This window comes from Hermetia illucens, chromosome 1 (genome assembly GCF_905115235.1).
Source record: "Hermetia illucens chromosome 1, iHerIll2.2.curated.20191125, whole genome shotgun sequence".
NCBI classification, from domain to species: domain Eukaryota; kingdom Metazoa; phylum Arthropoda; class Insecta; order Diptera; family Stratiomyidae; genus Hermetia; species Hermetia illucens.
The window spans coordinates 34,606,511-34,625,154 of record NC_051849.1 but is presented as its reverse complement, the minus strand read 5'-3'; the positions used below and the strand labels follow the sequence as shown (position 1 = coordinate 34,625,154).

General features: G+C 45.0%; 1 protein-coding gene across 1 annotated transcript; it reads left to right on the top strand.

Moving 5' to 3' along the window:
* The first annotated feature begins 5,728 nt into the window (after positions 1–5,728).
* Positions 5,729–17,789, top strand: LOC119646165. Its single transcript, XM_038046541.1, has 4 exons — positions 5,729–5,814; positions 6,228–6,263; positions 16,907–17,371; positions 17,537–17,789. Exons 1-4 carry the CDS (start codon positions 5,770–5,772, stop codon positions 17,720–17,722), a joined length of 732 nt encoding a protein of 243 aa, XP_037902469.1. The 5' UTR covers positions 5,729–5,769; the 3' UTR covers positions 17,723–17,789.
* The last annotated feature ends 855 nt before the right edge of the window (positions 17,790–18,644 follow it).

Here is an 18,644-nt window from a genome sequence, read left to right as displayed (position 1 = left end):
TGACAGCAAGAAAGGTTTCATCTGGGTTGAGAGAACCCATACTGTCGATCTGAGAGGCATCCTTGGTTCTCCAGAAGCAATTTGTTATAGATTACCAGCTCCAGCATTTCCATTGAGGCTAGAAGACATATGGGTCTATAGGAGGATAATTTACCGGGAGGTTTGCTAGTCTTAGACTGCAGTACCAACTTCTGCCGGTTCCATACTGGAGATTCCTGCTAGCTCCCTTATATGCATACTCTTTTTTTACCTAATCAGTACTACCTACCGCCCCCTAGGCCGTTTCTCTCACTCTGTGGCAGGCTGATCGATGGTAGGAAAGTTCTATATTCGTGCCAAATCATTCAAAGCTTCAGTGTAGGATTAGCAGAAGTCACGTCTACGATTGAAGTAGACTTCCGAAAGGTACTTGCTGCTCCTTCGTTGGCTAGAACAATATTTATGATAACAAGACAAAAGCCTGCCGTAGACTTCAACCCCTCGCGTTATCACCTGCAGTCACCTTCGAGCTTTGCTTCCTTAAATCGTGAACAAAAGTGTCCAGCATGTCCTCAAATTCAGACAATGTGAGACTGGGTGAGGCGTAGTATATGTAACACACCGCTTATTTTTTATCACTACAAACCCACTGGTCCGACCAGTCGACATTGTATAGCTTAAATACATTAAGCCCATATCGCCGCTCCACCAGTAGAGTCTGTGATTCACACGCCTCAATGACGATCCCCGTACGGGGTAATAACAATGGCAACTTCCACCTCAAACTCCTTTGGTGCTTCACTAAAGTAAATCCTGAGCAACCCTGCAGGTTTATTTGAATGAACCTCGTTTTTTAATTGCAGTCAAATCCTTCCTGAATTCCGGGCAATTGCTACGTCCGGCAATATGCCAGTTATCCCCTCCGTTCTTTTTATTCGCCCAATAAGCATTTGGGGTCCCTATTGCATTCCTTATGCAATGCGGCTATTCTCCCCGCACCTTTCGCATCGATCCAACCAATCGATGCTGTTGGTGCATGCCTTCGAAAAGTGTCCAAATATGAGGAACTTGAAGCACCTCTTTAATGAAATTTACTCATTCAGAGGGTAGACAGCCCCTGCGCTGTCTCCATTAGTACCCACATTGTGGCCGTTTTAGAACTACCAAAAAGCTTTGCAACGGTCTACGACAAGGGGAATGCATGCTTCTTTAACCTGGCCCTGGAGAAAGTGGTCCGTGATACCGAGGTAAATGCAAGAGGTACGATCCTCTTTAAGTCCACCCAACTATTGGCCTATGCTGACGACGTTATGGGAAGAACCACCCGAGACGTACAAACTGCCTTCATCCAGATCGAGCAGGCGGCGAATGGCAAGAGATCTTGGGCTGCACATGAATGAAGACACGACAACGTCAGCACCGAAAACCAACCAACCGACAACATCACACCGCACTGGTCAAATGGAAAGAATAAAGAGGAGAGACTACAACTTTGAGACCGTTGACAATTTCTCCTATCTAGGGTCGAAAATCACAACCGATAACAGCAATGATGATGAAATCTGCGCACGGTTGTTGTCAGCCAACAGAGCCTATTTCAGCTTACAAAAAACTGTTCCGCTCGAAACGTCTCACCATAGGGTCAAAGCTCTTACTGTACAAGACTATGATCTTGCCAGTCCTCATGTACTCCTCGGAAACTTGGGTTCTTAGCAAGAAGAATTGTGAACTCTTGGCCGCGTTCGAGAGAAGAATCCTCCGAAGAATTTTTGGCCCCCTACATGAGAATGGACAATTCTGTAGCCTACATAACGACGAAATCTAGGAGCGATACCACGACCATCCGGTTATGGATAAAGTCCGGCTCAATAGGTTACGGTGGGTCGGTCACTTAATCCGTATGGATGAGGATGATCTCACCCGGAAAGTCTATAAGGGTATGGTAGAAAAAGAAGACGAGGCAGACCCTACCTAAGAGGGAGCGATGGCGTAGGTCAGGACGCCAGACAGCTTTTGGGGATATCAAATTGGTGGACCTCGGCGCAAAACCGGAATGTCTGGAGTTCCTTATTAAGGCAGGGCTAGACCGAATACCGATTACTGCGCCGTTGATGATGAATAAGCTTTCCTCAGACCACAGTTCCCCCACCTTCAATTGCTCTTTCAACGCAATGCAAATTTTTCCTCCGAATGTTACTTCCTCCAAATCTTTGCATGTTTTTACCCCCCTAAAATGACATTCTTCCCAAGTAAGTTGGTTACTAAAGCCATCAATTTTGCCCTGAGCGGAATTTTTCTAGCTCAAAGATGAAATCGTCTTTTTGCTGACATTTACACCTAAAGTCTGGGTAACCTTTGACCTTTTTTAGTACTTTCGCATATGGGAGATTAACTTTGCTGGATAACAATTACCTCTAGGCGAATTCGCATCTTCGATTTCTTCTTCACCTTTTTGTAAATCCACTATTCTCGATTCGCTTAGGTTTCGCTTCGGTTACCGACGATCTTATTAAGGGCTCAGGCTTCCTCCTCTTCGTATTTTTTGAGGTCCGTTCTTCGGAACTACTAGAATGCAGTTTTTACTTTTAGGCGCCTGCAATTCCCTAGAGGGTTACCATCCTTCCCTCGCCTTTTAGTTAGTGCCAGATCAATGACGCTATGATTAGGTCGCTTGAGTCGCTTGTGACACTGTTTGGACAGCCGCTCTTTCCTCCTCCTCCAATATAGAGAGGACCCTAATGACTTTCACCATGTTTTTAATAAGTTAGTGCATGTTTTGCTTGCCCTTGATAAACTCGGAAAGCTCAACTATTTCTACCATGTTAGAGCTCTGTTGTTTATACTTCCTGACCGCATTACCTTTTTTAAACACTGTTATACTTTCTAGACTTTTTGCCGCCTTTGGCATTGGCGACGACCTAGACCCAATCGACGCCGCCAACGAGCTGTTGGAGGTGATGACGATCGACGGTCCGACGGGGGCTGACGAGCCCCCCACGCAAGCAGATTATGCTGAGGATAACGCGGATAAATCTGCAGCACTCGAAGTGCGCCTCGGCTAATCTGCTCGTCTTCCTCTTAGAGTAAGACATCGACGTCGCATTAATACAGGAGCTCTGGGTCGGAAGCGACCGAACCATCAAAGGGCTCCAAAGCAAATATTTTAATTTATTCCATAGCACAGGAGACGCTGATCAGGATAAACCTAGAGCATGTATTCTTGCGAGGAAGAGTCTGCACGCTTTTCTGTGCCCGGACCTGAGTTCCAGTGACCTAGTTGCGGTCAAGCTGGAGCAGGCCGGGGTAGAGAACGAGTATATTTCCTCGGCCTACATGGCCCATGACCGATCAGCTCTCCGAACATCTGACGAACACCATAAAAACAAAGAAAGCCAGCCTGCTGATAGGCTGCGACACGAATGCAAGGGGCAGCTCCGAAATCAGAGAAAGAGGTGAGTCATTCTTTGATTTTATTATTACTTCAAATCTATCAGTGTGTAACTGGGGCAGTACACCTACCTTCCATTTCCCCTGCTCGGAGAAGGGAGGAGGTCCTTGATATCACCCTAATAACCGACAATGGGATTCTTAGGGTGAAGGACTGGAGAGTGTCTGACCAGAGATCCTTCTCTGACCACAGTTGAACACTCTTCAGTCTAGATCTCGCCGCAGAGGTCTTCAAGTCCTTTAGAGACCCCAGGAGGATCGACTAGAGAAAATTTGGTCAGGTAATTAAGAATAAACTCTCCGGTGCGCAAATTGGTAGGATTGGCAAGACAGACGAACTGGAGTCGAGGCTCTGGAGAAGGCATTTGATAACGCCTTTAAAGTCTCGCGCCCTACTAAGTACAACAAAAAGACCCTGCCACCGTGGTGGAATGAAGATCTCTCTAGTCTCAGGAAGCTGACGAGAGAGATCTTCAACATCTGCTACAGGCAAAAATACTGGCAGCCATGCAAGGACTTCCTGAAGAAGTACAAGGCCATCAGGACCGTCAAGAGGCGGTCTTGGCTGGACTATTCAGAACATCGAAAGCACTAGTGAATCCGCGAGGCTCAGTAAGATTCTGTCCAAGGAACACAAGAGCCCATCCTTCCTTAAAAAATCGGAAGGCTCCTGGACGGAATCTTCTAGCGAAACCTTGGAGCTGCTGGTTCAAACGCACTTTCCCTCCAGCGAGGAGGACTGTGAGTGAGAACCTTGCTTGGAGGGTTTGCGGCAGCCCCATCTGTGCGAGACTATCAAATCGATCAGTTGGGTTATAAACAGCTTCTCCGCATACAAGTCTCCAGGCCCAGATGTCATAATGCCAGTCATGCTACAAAAGCAGCAGGAAAGGGTTGTGCCGCGGCTTGTTGTGATTTACCGGAGCGGCATCACTTTAGGATACGTACCGCAGTCCTGGAGATGCGCACACGTGGTTTTCATACCGAAAGCGGGCAGGCGCGGTCATGAGTCCATGAAGGACTTTCGACCAATCAGCCTCACCTCTTTCGTGCTGAAGACCCTAGAACGCGTTCTGGACATTCACTTAAGGACGATTATGGAGAGAACGCCTTTCTATAAGTCCCAGCATACCTACCTCAAAGGAAAATCCACAGAAACTACCCTCCACGAGGTAATTAGCACGGTTGAGCGGTCGCTGCAGTACAAGCAGCATACCCTTGCTGCCTTCTTGGATATAGAGGGAGCTTTTAAGAACGTCAGTACCAATGCTATCAAGAAAGCCTTGACCGGTATTAGATTGCAGGGGTATATCACGCATTGGATTATATCCATGCTGAGTACCAGGATAATCCAGTCGGATCTGGAAGGCAACCACTTGACCAGAGCTGTGAACAGAGGCACGCCCCAGGGTGGCGCCATCTCACCGGTGCTCTGGTTAATAGTAATGGAGAAAATTTGCATAGTTCCAAAAACAGCCGGTACTGGTGTTTCGAGCCCCTGCACTGTTATTTATTATTTTCTAAGTGTCCTTCCCATAGCCAATTTGGTCCACGCACCAGAGATGAGCGCTCTTCTCACACTACTTAGAGGACGCTGACCTCAAATCGCTCACCACCTGCCCCAATTTAAGGCGGATTTGACCCAATCGTAACAAGACCCGATTGGGAGACACGTGCACATGCATACAAGATTACGGCGGTCTGCATGGGACACCTGCCTATAGGGGACCATGCGGCCATACTCGGCATACCCTACAATTTGCATTGCTAAAGCTGCGGTAAAGAGGAGAAAACCCTCAAGCACTTCCTAGCTAGAGCCACGCTTCGGGCACTAGATAAACGATTCTTTGAGGACCACAGCGAAATCTCTAGCTTCAGGGTAGTAGAGCTGCTCCCTTTAATGAATACTACGGGTTGACTCTGAGGATCTGAGCTGACTGGGCTCTGCCACGTTGCTCTTACTACAGCATCCATGGTTGTGGCATCAAAATGGCGCACCACAGCACTAATTCAAAGATTCAACTTCTCTTCATACTATTATTATACATATTCTTAAAGATTCAAATAGCTCCGTGTTCCACAACAGTGTTCCTCTGATGGGGGTGAAAGCCAATTAAAATGCCTCCAGTTGAACGATCAAAATAAGTTTTCTGAATCTAATGGAGAGTATTAAGAAATTAGTTCGGAACCGTTGTTTTTTACGGAATTTAAAATTGCATTAATATTTAATTTGCAAAATCGAATTTTCCAGTCTTTCATACTTCGATAAATTTAGAATCAGTTCGATTAACTATAAATTGATGGAAATGAGAAAAATCTGGGGTTTTATATTATTCTTTAGTCATGAAGTCCTTTATTTTGGTAGTTTTCCTGGTCTTCTTAACAAATGTAAGTTCAGTAACTAGCTGGAAATGGATTCATATCGACTAATGGTTTCATTGTGCCAGATTCAGATACATATAGATGGAATTGATATAGATGTATCTCGAATAGGTTAGAAAATCGTGAATACATCGTGACTAGAAAATAATTGTGTTGGAGCCATTTCATTCCACTAGCTTCTGTATTATAGTGAATTAATTTCGCTTATATTTCGGTTTTTAAATCTCTCCCTAAAAAATCAGTAAAGGTATTTTTTGTTCGTACTTAGTATCTTGATTCTAAAATACATTTAATTCATACTTCAAACATCCCCGACAACACTTTCAGTTAACTCTAATCGAATCATTTAGTGACAAAAATAGTGACCAATTTTCGTCCCTCATTTATCTGCCATTTCACAATTTTTTTTTTATTTTCAGGCTTACGCGCAAAAGCCACGTTTTATTGGAAAGGAGGTAAGATTCTATTTCAAAGATTTAATAAAATTCATTGCAGGAGCCATCTAGATCGCAATTCCTGATCTGAAGAACCTTCTGAATTTTGACTCTAATCATGATCCTCAGCACAATTACTTAGTATCGCCGATATTATTTCGATGTCGCTCGCAGTATTAGATCATCGTTGCCAAAGGTGGGAGATACAACTATCTGAACACCAAAATCAGATTGAGACTATTCCTTGCTAATGTTCTGTCATTGCTATACCGTATAGGAGAGTTTTACAAGGAAGCCTGCAAGCCTTCAACCACACATATCTGCGTGGTAACGATGAAGTAATTTGACCTGATACAATTTTAAACGAAGATCATAATTGTAGGCGTGTTATTTGGAAGGCGGAAGTGACAGTGAGTAGGTCACACATTATAAAAAAGTCACAATCCAAAATGGCCGATAAGTTGGCCGTCCCAGAAAAACTTAACGCAAAACAGTAAAAAAGGGGTGCAAGCTTCCTGGGAAGTCCAAGAGAGGCGAAAAACATTTTAGCAAATCGTCAAGACTAGTGCGTAAGTGTAGTTAACGCGCAGTGCAGTTAGGGAAAAATATATTGTTGGTATTCACACATGGTGGGGTATACCGCATCAATCGCGCCTATACAGGACATCCCCAATCGTTCACTCTCGGGGCGACCCAGTCGGCGACTATCTTGAGCAATGGAATTGTCACCCCTTCTTAATGAGTGACCTATACACTGCCACTTCTGTGTTCAGATCACACACGTATGAGTGCTCGGCTTGTGACCCGGCCAAGTTCTTCGTTTACTATAGTATCAGGCCGAAGGTCACTTTTCACGTCCTACTCGTATATAGCAATAAAAAAAAACATAAGAGAAACTAGCACAGAACAGTCTCAACTTGATCTTCCTGTTGAGATTACTAGCTTTCCAGATTTTAGACAGGGCAACGTAAGCGGACCTAGTGTTTTTAATGACCCGTGCAACATCCAGTTCTGTGCCTTCATCGGCAGAGACCACGTTTCCTAGATATTCAAACTGGTCATCGCATTACTCTGCCCATTAATGCAGATTTGGAGAATGAGACTAAGAACCTTGGTTTTGTTGGTGTTTACCGTCAGTCTAACTCTTCTTATATCCCCTTCCAAATACAGAGCTATTCCGCCAATGTCGATGATCCGGGGAGAAGGCAAACACATGTCATCAGCATAGTTGAGGCTTTTGAGGGAAAATATCGTAATCCAATGGATTCCTCTATGTCCTCCAGATCAAACCCTGGAGTACTCCGCTTTCGACGTCAAATTCCTCTGAAATTTTACCTCAACGCAACACGTTACATCTTGGGCCATCATATGTCGTTCTGATAATATTTATTACTTTCCCCGGAATGACCCTCGTGCGTAGAGACCCATGTATCCATGTATCTCTCCACATACACTTCATGTTCACGCTATCAGAAGTTTTCTCGAAATCGATGAAGAGCAGGTTCAGCGATGATCCAAACTCTATGCACTGTTTCAAAGTGATCCCTAGGGTGTTGATGTGGTCAATGCAGAAGGATCCGAAACGAAAACCAGCCTCTTCTCTGTCGATCAAGCTTTTGAGATGTTCTTTGATGTGTTCCAGAATTAATTTTATTCATTAATTTAGCCATTATCTTTGCAACGACAGGGAGCACACAGCTACCTCTCCGATTGTCCACACTTAAAACAGGCTTCTTTTTGAAATCATTTATCCTTCCACTAACCTAGAAAAGCCTCTGATTCCGAGTGTGAGTTATACGAGTGGAAGTACAGCAATACATAACTCTGCGAAAAGACTGCCAAGTCCAGCGACTTTACTCCGTTTGAGTTCATTAGCGGCCGAAGTGATTTCTCTTTCGCTTCCAGAAACAGTTCGTATCCGCGCCTACGGTGACTATCCATTTCATCCACAAGAGGAAGAACCTTACCCTATGTTAAGAATCATGATGAAGTGTTCTTTCCACCTCTCAGTTGTTCATCATCGTGGATGAAAAGTCAACCGTTGACGTCCTTGACAGGACCATCGAAAGATTAGCGCTAGTTCTTTCGTGATGCATTATCCATTTCTAAAATCATTGCGACCTTCGGCATCTTCTACTTCCCCAACCAGCGCAATTGCAAATTCTCTCTTGTCGCGGGAATTTTGAGGGTTGCAGCTCGCCAACCTTGCGAGAACCGGCAAGCGCAATGCGCAAGCGAACGTGAGCGACCCCAGTTGGTGATTCTTTTCGAAGCCGATGTGAGCGCCTCGCCTGTTATGCACATTCACAAGACAATTCCTAAATCTGCTACTGATCGCAAAGCGATCAATCTGGGCTCTTGAACAGCTCCTAGCTCAAGAGGTGCCTTGCGGTAGCCGTCAGAAACAACCCGACAGCGGATTCGCGTCTGCGGCCGCTTGGCTTTCCAGAGTACAAAAGCCCATTGCCGCTAAAAGAAGAGAAATTAACTTGCAAATTTCGGAACTTTATTGCTACCGAAATGTTAACAATGTCTCGAACGGGGGTTGACCTCACGACGAAGACTTTTGGCTACCGAAAAGGAAACATGATTGGTTTCTGAGATATGTGCATTCTCCTCAACAACAGTAGCGATGTTCCCCATAATACTCGCTTTATCCAACTTGAGCGGGAATTCCAACGATATACGCCTGACATTCTGGGGCTAAGCGAAGTAAGATGAGGGGACTCTGGAGAGTACTCCTTTCCCTCTTACGATATTGTGCTTTCTTACTCTAGAAAACCAAGTGGCAGCAGACACGAATGGGATGTCGTGATACTTCTGATAGCTACCGCAGAGCACGCTCTCTTGACCTGGGAGCCAGTTTCTGGACTTCTAACTGGAAGATTCCGGTCCAGGTTATGGAGCATCACAATTATAAAATTTTATGCACCAATGGAGACCGATAAAGTGGAGAAGCATGTTTTCTATGAGCAATTACACAAAGCTCAGGAGTGGTTTGTTGAAAGCGACATTATGATCCTGAGGGCTGACCTAAAGGTGGGATTTGATAACACCTTGTCCGGATATGTGATGGGAAAACACAGACTTGGCGGCTGTAGTAATAATGAGGGTAGTTTGTGGATTTCTGCAGCTTCCACTGCTTCGTCATTGGTGGCGCATTGCTCGAGCACAGACTCTAACATAAGGTCAGTTGGGTTGCAACTGACCGAGTGGTAGCAAACATGATGCGCTTGAGTTCAGATACCATTTCAGAAGTGTATACCGCTCCACGAAAGAGCTTGCATTTGATCCCAAATCTATCGACTCCTCATACACGATGGCGAACACGAAGAAGTGTAAAGATCGCGAAGTTTAAATTTTCGCTTCACCTGTTTTCATCGATTTTGGGGAGGCTTTCGACAGAGCAAATAGGTGTCCGGCGTACTCTACTCAGGAAGAGCATTTCGGGGAAACTAACTTTTTTTATATGTAATAGGATAGGTGAATGTGTTGACGCACAAAGTATTAGACTGACACTACGATACGTCGTCGGACTACCAACAGTGTCAACAGTGAACTAGCTTAGAACCGTTTGACACATTACTTTGAGCTAGCCCTTCCGGCTTAGGCATCCATCAAGTGAGGGAATTCTTTCATCAACGGGAGGCGAGAGGAGCAAAGGAGTTGTTAGTTTAATGGTCCATTCGCAATCTGGTCCCGCCACCGGCCAAGCTCAACCTTCTTCGCAACAAAAAGAACCCGGACGTAATCGTCTGGAGAAAACTCTCCGGTGTCTCCACAAAGTTGCTGACGAAACCATCTCATCTTCCGCAAAAAAGGTGTGTTCGGCGTCGTCCACCACTCCATTATAGAACATATAATCATGAAATCGTGCCTTCCCAATCCTATGCAGGTAAGACTGAAAACGTCCATGCCCACTTAGAAGTTGGGTAAAGAAATAGTCAATCTCTCCATGTTTTCGGTTCAGCCAAAGATCGAAATTGCCAATGAGCCGCGCAGTCCATCTGCCTTTTGGGTCAGTTTGGCAAGAGAGATGCCACTCGATAAGTGTGCATTGACGTTCCTCACGAGCAACCACCTCTCTTAATCTTCCTTTGCAAGAAGGGCAATGAAGGCTACCCCCGAGATTGTCATCACGGCAGGTTCGATAATGCGCAAAAACTACTCGACACACTTCCTTGTCAAAGACATCAGCCCATACATCCGCAGCGTAAAGAAGAACGGACTGCATTCCTCCCATAATAAGACTGGTGGGTATAAGGCCCCCAACATTCGCCATCAGCCGACTTAAAGCCGAGACTCCCACTGCAGCCCTATCAGCTGCTCCTTTCATTTGCTGCAAAAATCTCATCTTCGAGCCGACCATTAAACCAAGGTACTTAAGCGCTGGATTTGACTCTATAGTCAACTTACCAATCGATATGGGACGCAGAATCGGGAATTTCTTTCCGGTTAGGATGACTGCTTTAGTTTTCCTTCCCAGCGCAAGACTGAAACCATGAGAAGCTATCAATCTGCTAACCCATCGAATATGTCAAGTCTGCTTTGCGCCTGTTGGACAGTGCGTCCGGCAAAAAGTACCGCAACATCATCCGTACCTCCGTTCGATGAACGGCATCCACAACTCATATCACAGCATGTACTGTGGATCTCTCTGCTCAAAAACCGAACTACCACGGGGATAAGTCTCAGGAAGCATGTATTACTTCAACGAGCCTAGTACTGACATGTTTTTCGAACACTTTCCCGCCTCGCTCTTTACCACGCCACTTTCCATCCGGAAGGAAAAATGTCATCCTTCAGGCAAGTATTAATGGACCACGGAGTAGATCTGACCCATGTTGAAGCACTGGTTCGTTTTTCATAAAGAGAACCGCCTGTTCCAGCATTTTGATAAAAAGAACTGTGCAGTCCACGGCGCATTGCACACTGCTATCTACCCATATGGGATGCGGAGGGAATAGTGCCCGTACAATATAGTTCATCTTTAGTAAACAGGGTTTCCACAGAGCCCTGATTTTCCGAGTTACCAATTTGTAACCGAGTTCCCGCATCTCGCCGTCATCAGGTTTATAACCGAATTTACGACAGTATCAGTTGCAGCGCCACCACCCTAGGAATACTTTCCAGCGCGGTCCTACCTACTTCAAGAGCTTCGACAAATCTTCTGGTGTTCACCTTCGCGACGTTCCACGCCTAGAAAGGTCGTAAGCGATGTATTACTGTTCACTTACCGAGAAGCCTTTCAGAACTTGCCACCCATCAGCGACCGTAGTGATCCCCCTGCGAAGGTTGCGTCAGGTTTGAGTGGATCCAGTGTTTAAAACTATGAGTCCTGTTCTCGCCGTCACTTCGTGAATTCGTTTCCCTTTGGGGTTGGGATGAGGTATGTCTCATTCAAGTGCCATGGCATTGAAGTCAATGCCAAAAAGGATCCGCACCCCACTCCCAAAATAGCCGGCGCCAGAGCATCAATCCTGCGTCGAAAGTCCAGCATCGTCTCATTCGGTGTTAGATAGGCACTGAAAAACGTTACTTAGCTTTGATCCCCGCAACGAACTCCGCTAGTAACTCATGAATGGTTGTACTCAGGTGCATATTGATCTGCAGGATACGGATCATATTAAAGGCGTTCTACTTATTTCCAGTTCCAATCTAAAGACTGGACACCACCCCGAACCCGCGTTGTGCGCAACGCTCCCATCAGACCTGCCAAGATCCCTGAATAAAACGCCAGCTGGGCCATAAGCGACAAGGAGAGTCACTTATAGCCCACTTGGCCACTTTTATGGCATGTTGCCCTCCTATCAGATCCACGGTAGGCTACAGACGTTTGCCCATAATCTAAACATCTATTGCATTCGCTTGGGCCGACCCGGCCCGGATTCGCACCCAACTAATTCCGATTTTCCTATTGCTTCCTCGCATATTTATCGGCAACTTCTTGCACAGCGAGCTTTTGGCCTCGGAAGTTCGCAGAAGTGATACTAATCCAGGCATTGGTTACCTCCAGACATTCACACTTTATAGCCTCCTCTACCTCGTTCTTTTCTGTGAGTCAATCAATGTCTCGGAATTCCAGAGAGCGCGTGGGTTCTAGCCAGAAATCAAAGGTCTCACTCCCAGTGGCCCCATGACCGCCTCACAAAACATACAATTCTCTGTTGTCTTCTGGCCTAATTCGAAGAGGACTCCACCACCTATTTTTTTATTAACGTAATTTGCAGGGGACTTTCGCAAAGGTCCCTTCCGTCAGTACTTATTATGCCGAGCTGGGGGCTTTTTCTTTTGGTGCTCCATCATTCGTGTCCGCATTAATTTTAGGTTTTCCTGACGAGCCGACTTGCAGTGGTCTATTGACCCTTTTCGCCTTCCTCTTTTAAACCCTAGAGAGTACCTGAGTGAAGTTTCCTTCAGGTGCACATTCCTCCTTCCGGTTGATCCCCAAGTTTGCTCGCAACGAACTACCTCCGATCTGTTTGGCACTATCAGCGCCGTGCTGGAGGAACGATGCAGGCCGCATGCACTCCACAACTCTTCTTGATAAGTGTTACTTATAAGGCTTTCGCAAGAACAGTGCACTGTGTCCCCTCTGAGTTTATGTTTATTTGAACCATCTGGTAAGTTTCAGCGGTTTTCACTGTGCCTATTTCTGCAACAGCAGCACTGCGTGGTATTGTCTGGGTTACCGTCTCCGTCCCGGGTGCCGCAACACTTTGCATTTTTCTTTATTTGGTTGTATGCATCCCAATGTCTCGTCAGGTGTTTCATCCCTTGCTGCCTCCTTCGTGCACAATCGCAGCCAGCTCTTTCTACATTCTTGCTGTCTCCTCAGTTATGAAACTTTTGTTCTGCATTAATGTTATACCAGCGTATCGTGTGCAAGAGGGCCGACCGCAGTAGTCAAGAATCGGTGTAAACTTGGGAACAAAGCCCCTACCCCAGTTCCATCAGTCTGACCTACGCTTATTAGTTGATCCCAGAACTCACAGGCAGATCAGCGCTCGCTCGGGATCATGTGGTCTATTAATACTGGTTCAATCCACGCTGCTCGAATAGAGGGGGGAGGTAGGCTCTTGATGCTAGGCTAACATCACCCCATCGATGTCGGCAAGGAGTTATCGACGACTGCAAGGACTGTGTCCTGATGTGTATCAATCATTAGCAGTTCGCTCTTCACAGAGAAACTTTCTCGAGGTTACTACCTAGCACGCAATTATCATGCCAACTAGGCTGCAAGCATTACTTCCACGAGCACCTTGGGGACGCCGCTCCCGTATTTTAGGATCGCTGACGGATTTTGAGCGAACTGTATTGGGGGAACCTATTAGGAATGGAACGATAATGGGTATCCATGGGCGGATAGCTCTACCTCGGAAAACGATAGCTTTGCACTTGCTTGGGCTTAGAATGAGTTCCCAGGAGTGAAGGAATTTCTTGAGGGATTGGATAGTAAGGTTAAGTCGAATTTGAGTGGTTGGAATGTTACGAGAGACCATATATAGGATCAAGTCGGTAACATATTAGAGGGATTTAACGACGTAAGGAGGGTAGGATATTCAAAAGAGATGTCAGCAATGTAGAGGGAGAAAAGGGGGATGGCAAAACTGATCCATGTGGGATGCCTGCTAGAGGGAAGTACGGCTCGGACAGTGAGTCGAAAATGGGGACTGAGATTGACGGTTGGAGATGTAACTTAGGATAAATCTGCAAAGGTGGGGGTGGAATTTGATGGAATTGCATAGGTTAGAGTTCAGGCCTTGGCGCCAGACGGAGTCGAAGGCATTCTGTATATCGAGGAAGCAGGCAGTGGTAGGGATGTTGGAGAGAGCGTGGGAGGTGCTATGGAAGTTGGTATAATATTGTTGCCTATGATGTGGGGGAGGATGATGTCGGCTAAGACGTATTATAAAATTTTGGAAGGGGTGTTAAGGAATGAAATTGAGCGGTAGCTGTTCGATGAATCAGAGGGATGTTGTCTTTTAAGAATGGGAGAGAGTGAGAAAATGGGCTGTAAGGATGCATGAATTAAAAAGATGGGATAGGAAGGGGCTAAAAGTCTCAGCACACTTCTTTAGGATCAAGTCTGGACCAGTGGATTTTCTCTTCCTGTGGGAAATTATTATGGGTTCTGCTGTGTGGAGGGTTGCGGCTAAAATGCTAGAACCGATTTCAACTGCCTGGTCGATTCGGTCTGAGATGAGAGTGGAGAGGCAGGGAAGAGGATGCTAGTTAGTAGGACCGTAGTTAGGAATTAATTTGGGTTTGGTTTTGGGTATGCTTTCTGAAGTATTGATGAGAAGTACGTCACCATCGTGGTCACTGAAGCCTGCAATGGTTTGGAGATCTAGAAGAGTGGTGATACCGTAGATCTGAATAAGAAGGTTGTTGCTTACCAGGAAGAGGTCGACGTAGGATAGGATGTTCGGATGCTGAAAAAATGGTGGGTTCGTAGGAAGGAAAGCTAGTTGGAGAGAGAAGGAGTTTTGGGCGTATGAACTGGTCAACCTATTTCCGTTATTTTCATGAAAGAAACGTTTGTCGTGAATTGGTATATTGGAAGACTTCTGAGATATTGGGCTAAGTGCGTAATATAGGTTGGCTCTAGGGATTGGTTAAGACAGAAGAGACTAACAAAGAATATGACGGACTGTGAGTGACAACAGGAACGATTGTGCCGGGAATGAAAATGGTAAGTTCTTTGCATTTGCAGCATTTCGGCCGGCGCTTCTCTTTAAGAGAAGTAAGAACATTGTAGATGGGGAGGAAAAACTGAGTTGGGCGGTTAGTTGAGAGGGGGACGTGTTTAAGAGGGTCTGGATTTCCAAGTTTATGTTGAAGGATGTCTGAGGACGAATAACGTTTCTCACGTTGAAACTTGGCACTGAAAGTAGCAGAAAAAAATAAAGAGGTTTAGCGTTTTGACGGGAAGTATTCGTCTCGTACGAGCAAACAATGATTACCTCTGAAACTCCCAGACGATGCCGTTCGTCGAAGATCTTCTGAGGGGGGTACGTAAAATCTAGTCCCGGTATGACTAGATGAACTGGGCACTTGATGGACTGGCTTGACGTGACTTGGCGCATACGTGAAAAAAGGGTGATTCCCTTCCTTACGCAACCCTTTAACCGAGCGGTAGTCAGTTTGAGACGAAGCGAGTACACGGATAGAGTGTATAACAGTTTTTTTTAAGGTGAGGTTAGTGGGTATGCTGGAGAGAAGTTTGTTTGTAATATATTTAGTGGTAGTTGTCCGTCTAATTGCTAGCAATTCGCAGTCATTTGTGACGTATCCAGCAACTTTTCTAGATTCTCTCGAATAAAATCGTCATTAGAAACTTCTCGTCATCTTCTTGATAGCTATGCTGAAGTGCAGGACCTGCTTCCTCAACAAAGTAACTTAGTCGTCCGTTTCCGCACAAGGGCTCTCAAGAATGCTCGATTGAGCGTCCTCTCCACTGTCACCAGTGGAGTGTATCAGGAACCAACTCAGTCTCCCAACATGTGCAAACTGACTTCACTCTGTCTTATAACACTTAGCACTCGGAAATAACCGGACGGGACTGAAAGTCCAACCAAACTTGGTCGTAATTTGTGATCTGAACACTGACGAAAGATCTCTCGTCGATCGTTTTGTTTTATAGGTCATCTGTTCCTTCTGAAGTGATGCTAGCTAACAACTTCCTTTTTGTTCAGCTCCACTTCACTAGCCTTGCAGGATTCTCGCTGGGGTGTGATAAAGTCTGCGAGTTTCTTCATTTCTGTTATGAGATTTTTAATGTCAATGGAGGTATTTTTCTGGGCAATGGTAGCAACATTGATTTTCTTTAAGACCGCTCCGCACTTCTTGAACAATCTCGCCTCTGTTGCTCTCGTCTCCCGGTTGAGGTGAGATGGTAAGATATTTTTACGCGTATCTAATGATGGCATTATGATCAATGTTTTTCTTGACAAAAGTGTGTCAGGCGGCTCCAGCCTAATCATTTCTTCTCTTGACAGTTTTTTTTCGAACGCAAGCTCTCTGGCTCTTGTTCTGACCAATAGGGTTTTCATTTTCCCTGAGCCTACTTTTGTCTCACCGCGAGTGCCACTATTCCCTGCCTCTCTTGAGGACAATGCTAGCCGGCTTCTCTTCAGAAATGGTGCGGGTGAAACCTCGTACTTCATTCAAAGAAAATTATGACAGAATCCACCACCATTTCAGTTGCAAGAAGCTGTGTTTCCCTAGTTTTCAAAAGATATCACTTTCTTGTACTAAGTTAAGGTATTCCTAATCGTCTGTCAAATTTTATGTCCGTGTCATCTCTTGTTGTTATCATCGTCAGTTACCAGACTAGCTAATGGCTATCCAGGTCCACCATCTAGATAGTGTAAATCGACTTACTTCAAAAATAAACAATGCTGGGCTTACCAAGTCAATTTCAATTCCCACTTCTAGATTGACAAAAAAACAATGGCGAACTTAAATTTGGTTCCCAGAAATATGGAAATAGGGACTATATTCTTCTGTTTAGAGCATGAAGCTGAAGATAGTCTTGTAGTCCCGCAAGACTTTATTTCTATGGTCCATAACAAAGCCCTAATTTAGATGATCGCGGTAACCAATAACCATACACAATACTTTAATTAAAATTAAATTTCCAAATTTTACTTTCCTTTCAGAACTTTGACTATTCCAGCCCTGAAAATTTCAGGGAAAGCACAAAACGCTTTGGGAAGGTAACATTATTAGAAATACAGCGTGATGCACAAGACGTTCATAAGGTTCTCGACAAAAAAGTGAGGAACATTTCAGACTCATTGACAATTCTGGAGAGACAAACCATTGCGGACATAAATGACCGCTACCTAAGCTACAAGAGACCTTACGATGCAAACAAACATAATACCGACACCTATCAGTGTCAACTAGATGCTTACATTAATGTTTTAAGCGATCTGGAAGGCCTTCCAGGTAAGGTCAAACGCTGTCACAGAATGGCGGAAGAAATCGTTGAACTACTGATTCCCGATTTCCTGTCGAAAATCAACACGCCCCTAAGCGAATTGCAAGTTAAGGCGGATGCAATCAGTAATTGCGCATTCCCTTGGCTTCTTGACAGGGTTGAAAGATGCGCAGTGAATAAGGTAAGCTTGTAATTATCAAGGTATACTGTTAACCTACCCATCTCCACTAGCTTACTCAGTTACTACAGTTCGTCAAATGGTCAGGAAGCAAATATTATAGCTATTTTGTCTCCCGATCAAATCGCTAATACCACAGAGATAACTTCACTTTCCATTTTCTTTCAGGCAGAAAAGCTAATGAAGGAATTAGAGGCGGCCACTGAATTGTTGAAAAAAACTTACAGAGGCAGTCTTAAGGCACTGACCGTTACACGTGGTACGATGGAAACCTGTGTGAAAGAATTTACTGACAAGGCTGCATCCGCAGAGGAGAAAGTTATTATCGAACTAGAAGCATGTGATGAAAATTAAGGTAGAACATGTTCCCTTGGTTATTTATGTAGCAAGAATAAACTGCAAATAAAAACTGAGTCCTAAATTTTATTGGTTTGTATGCAACCCCTGGCATACGTGCTGGTTATTTTATTTATGATATCTATTGGCGCAGCATTAGTCGTCCTTCTCAGCTCTGGTTCTGCATTCGTAACTTTCAAGTAAGGACAACTCAGTAGTGAACACGTGTTGATAAACCCATCGTCGTAGAGTATTGTCATCATGTGTTTCCTAATCAGGGCACCGCCTCGGTTAACGGGTCTTTCAGTGGAAATTTCATTTATCTTTTTCTTCCCATTTAGTTTTATGCGGTATTGCTAAGTAGCACACTGCTTTAGGGCGGTAGCTACCCCCTTACCTCGATTTTGGTCACATGCTGCGGTACGTCTACTTGCGCCAAAAGGAGCAAGTCCCCATACCATAGTATAGTTGAAGTTTACAAAAGCACCCCAAGCAGGGCCATAAATGAAGAGCACTCCTCGTACCAGCCAGTTTCAGATGCACTTGAAGTCAAAAGTGTCAGCTCCAAATCCACAAAGCCTAATGAAACCCCAACTTAAAAACAAAAAAGTCAATCCTATCAGTCTTTGATCTCGGACATCCTCCAATTGATACTGTCTGAATTCCAGCTGGCTCCATAAACTCATCAGTCCTGCCCCCTCCGAACAATTTGAACCATCGTCTTCTAAACAAACTTTTGCCCTTCCACAGCCGTGTCAAGTGGAACAACCCTTAGGTAGAAAGCCATGGAAATGGATAACCTCGCTCCTTAACCAAAACACCATTAATAGCCCCGCTTCCCAACAAGGACCCACCCTCTATGATCCACCTTTTCCAGAGAGTCATACCCTGATTTAGTTGAGTAGTTGAACAAAAAGGACACAGTCAAACAGTGGACTAG

Excerpts from the sequence above, each read along its gene's own strand:
- LOC119646165 (XM_038046541.1), top strand. The coding sequence starts at position 5,770 with ATGAAGTCCTTTATTTTGGTAGTTTTCCTGGTCTTCTTAACAAAT. Across the intron at positions 5,815-6,227 it reads TCCTGGTCTTCTTAACAAAT|GCTTACGCGCAAAAGCCACG; the intron begins GTAAGTTCAGTA and ends TTTTATTTTCAG. Across the intron at positions 17,372-17,536 it reads AAAGATGCGCAGTGAATAAG|GCAGAAAAGCTAATGAAGGA; the intron begins GTAAGCTTGTAA and ends ATTTTCTTTCAG.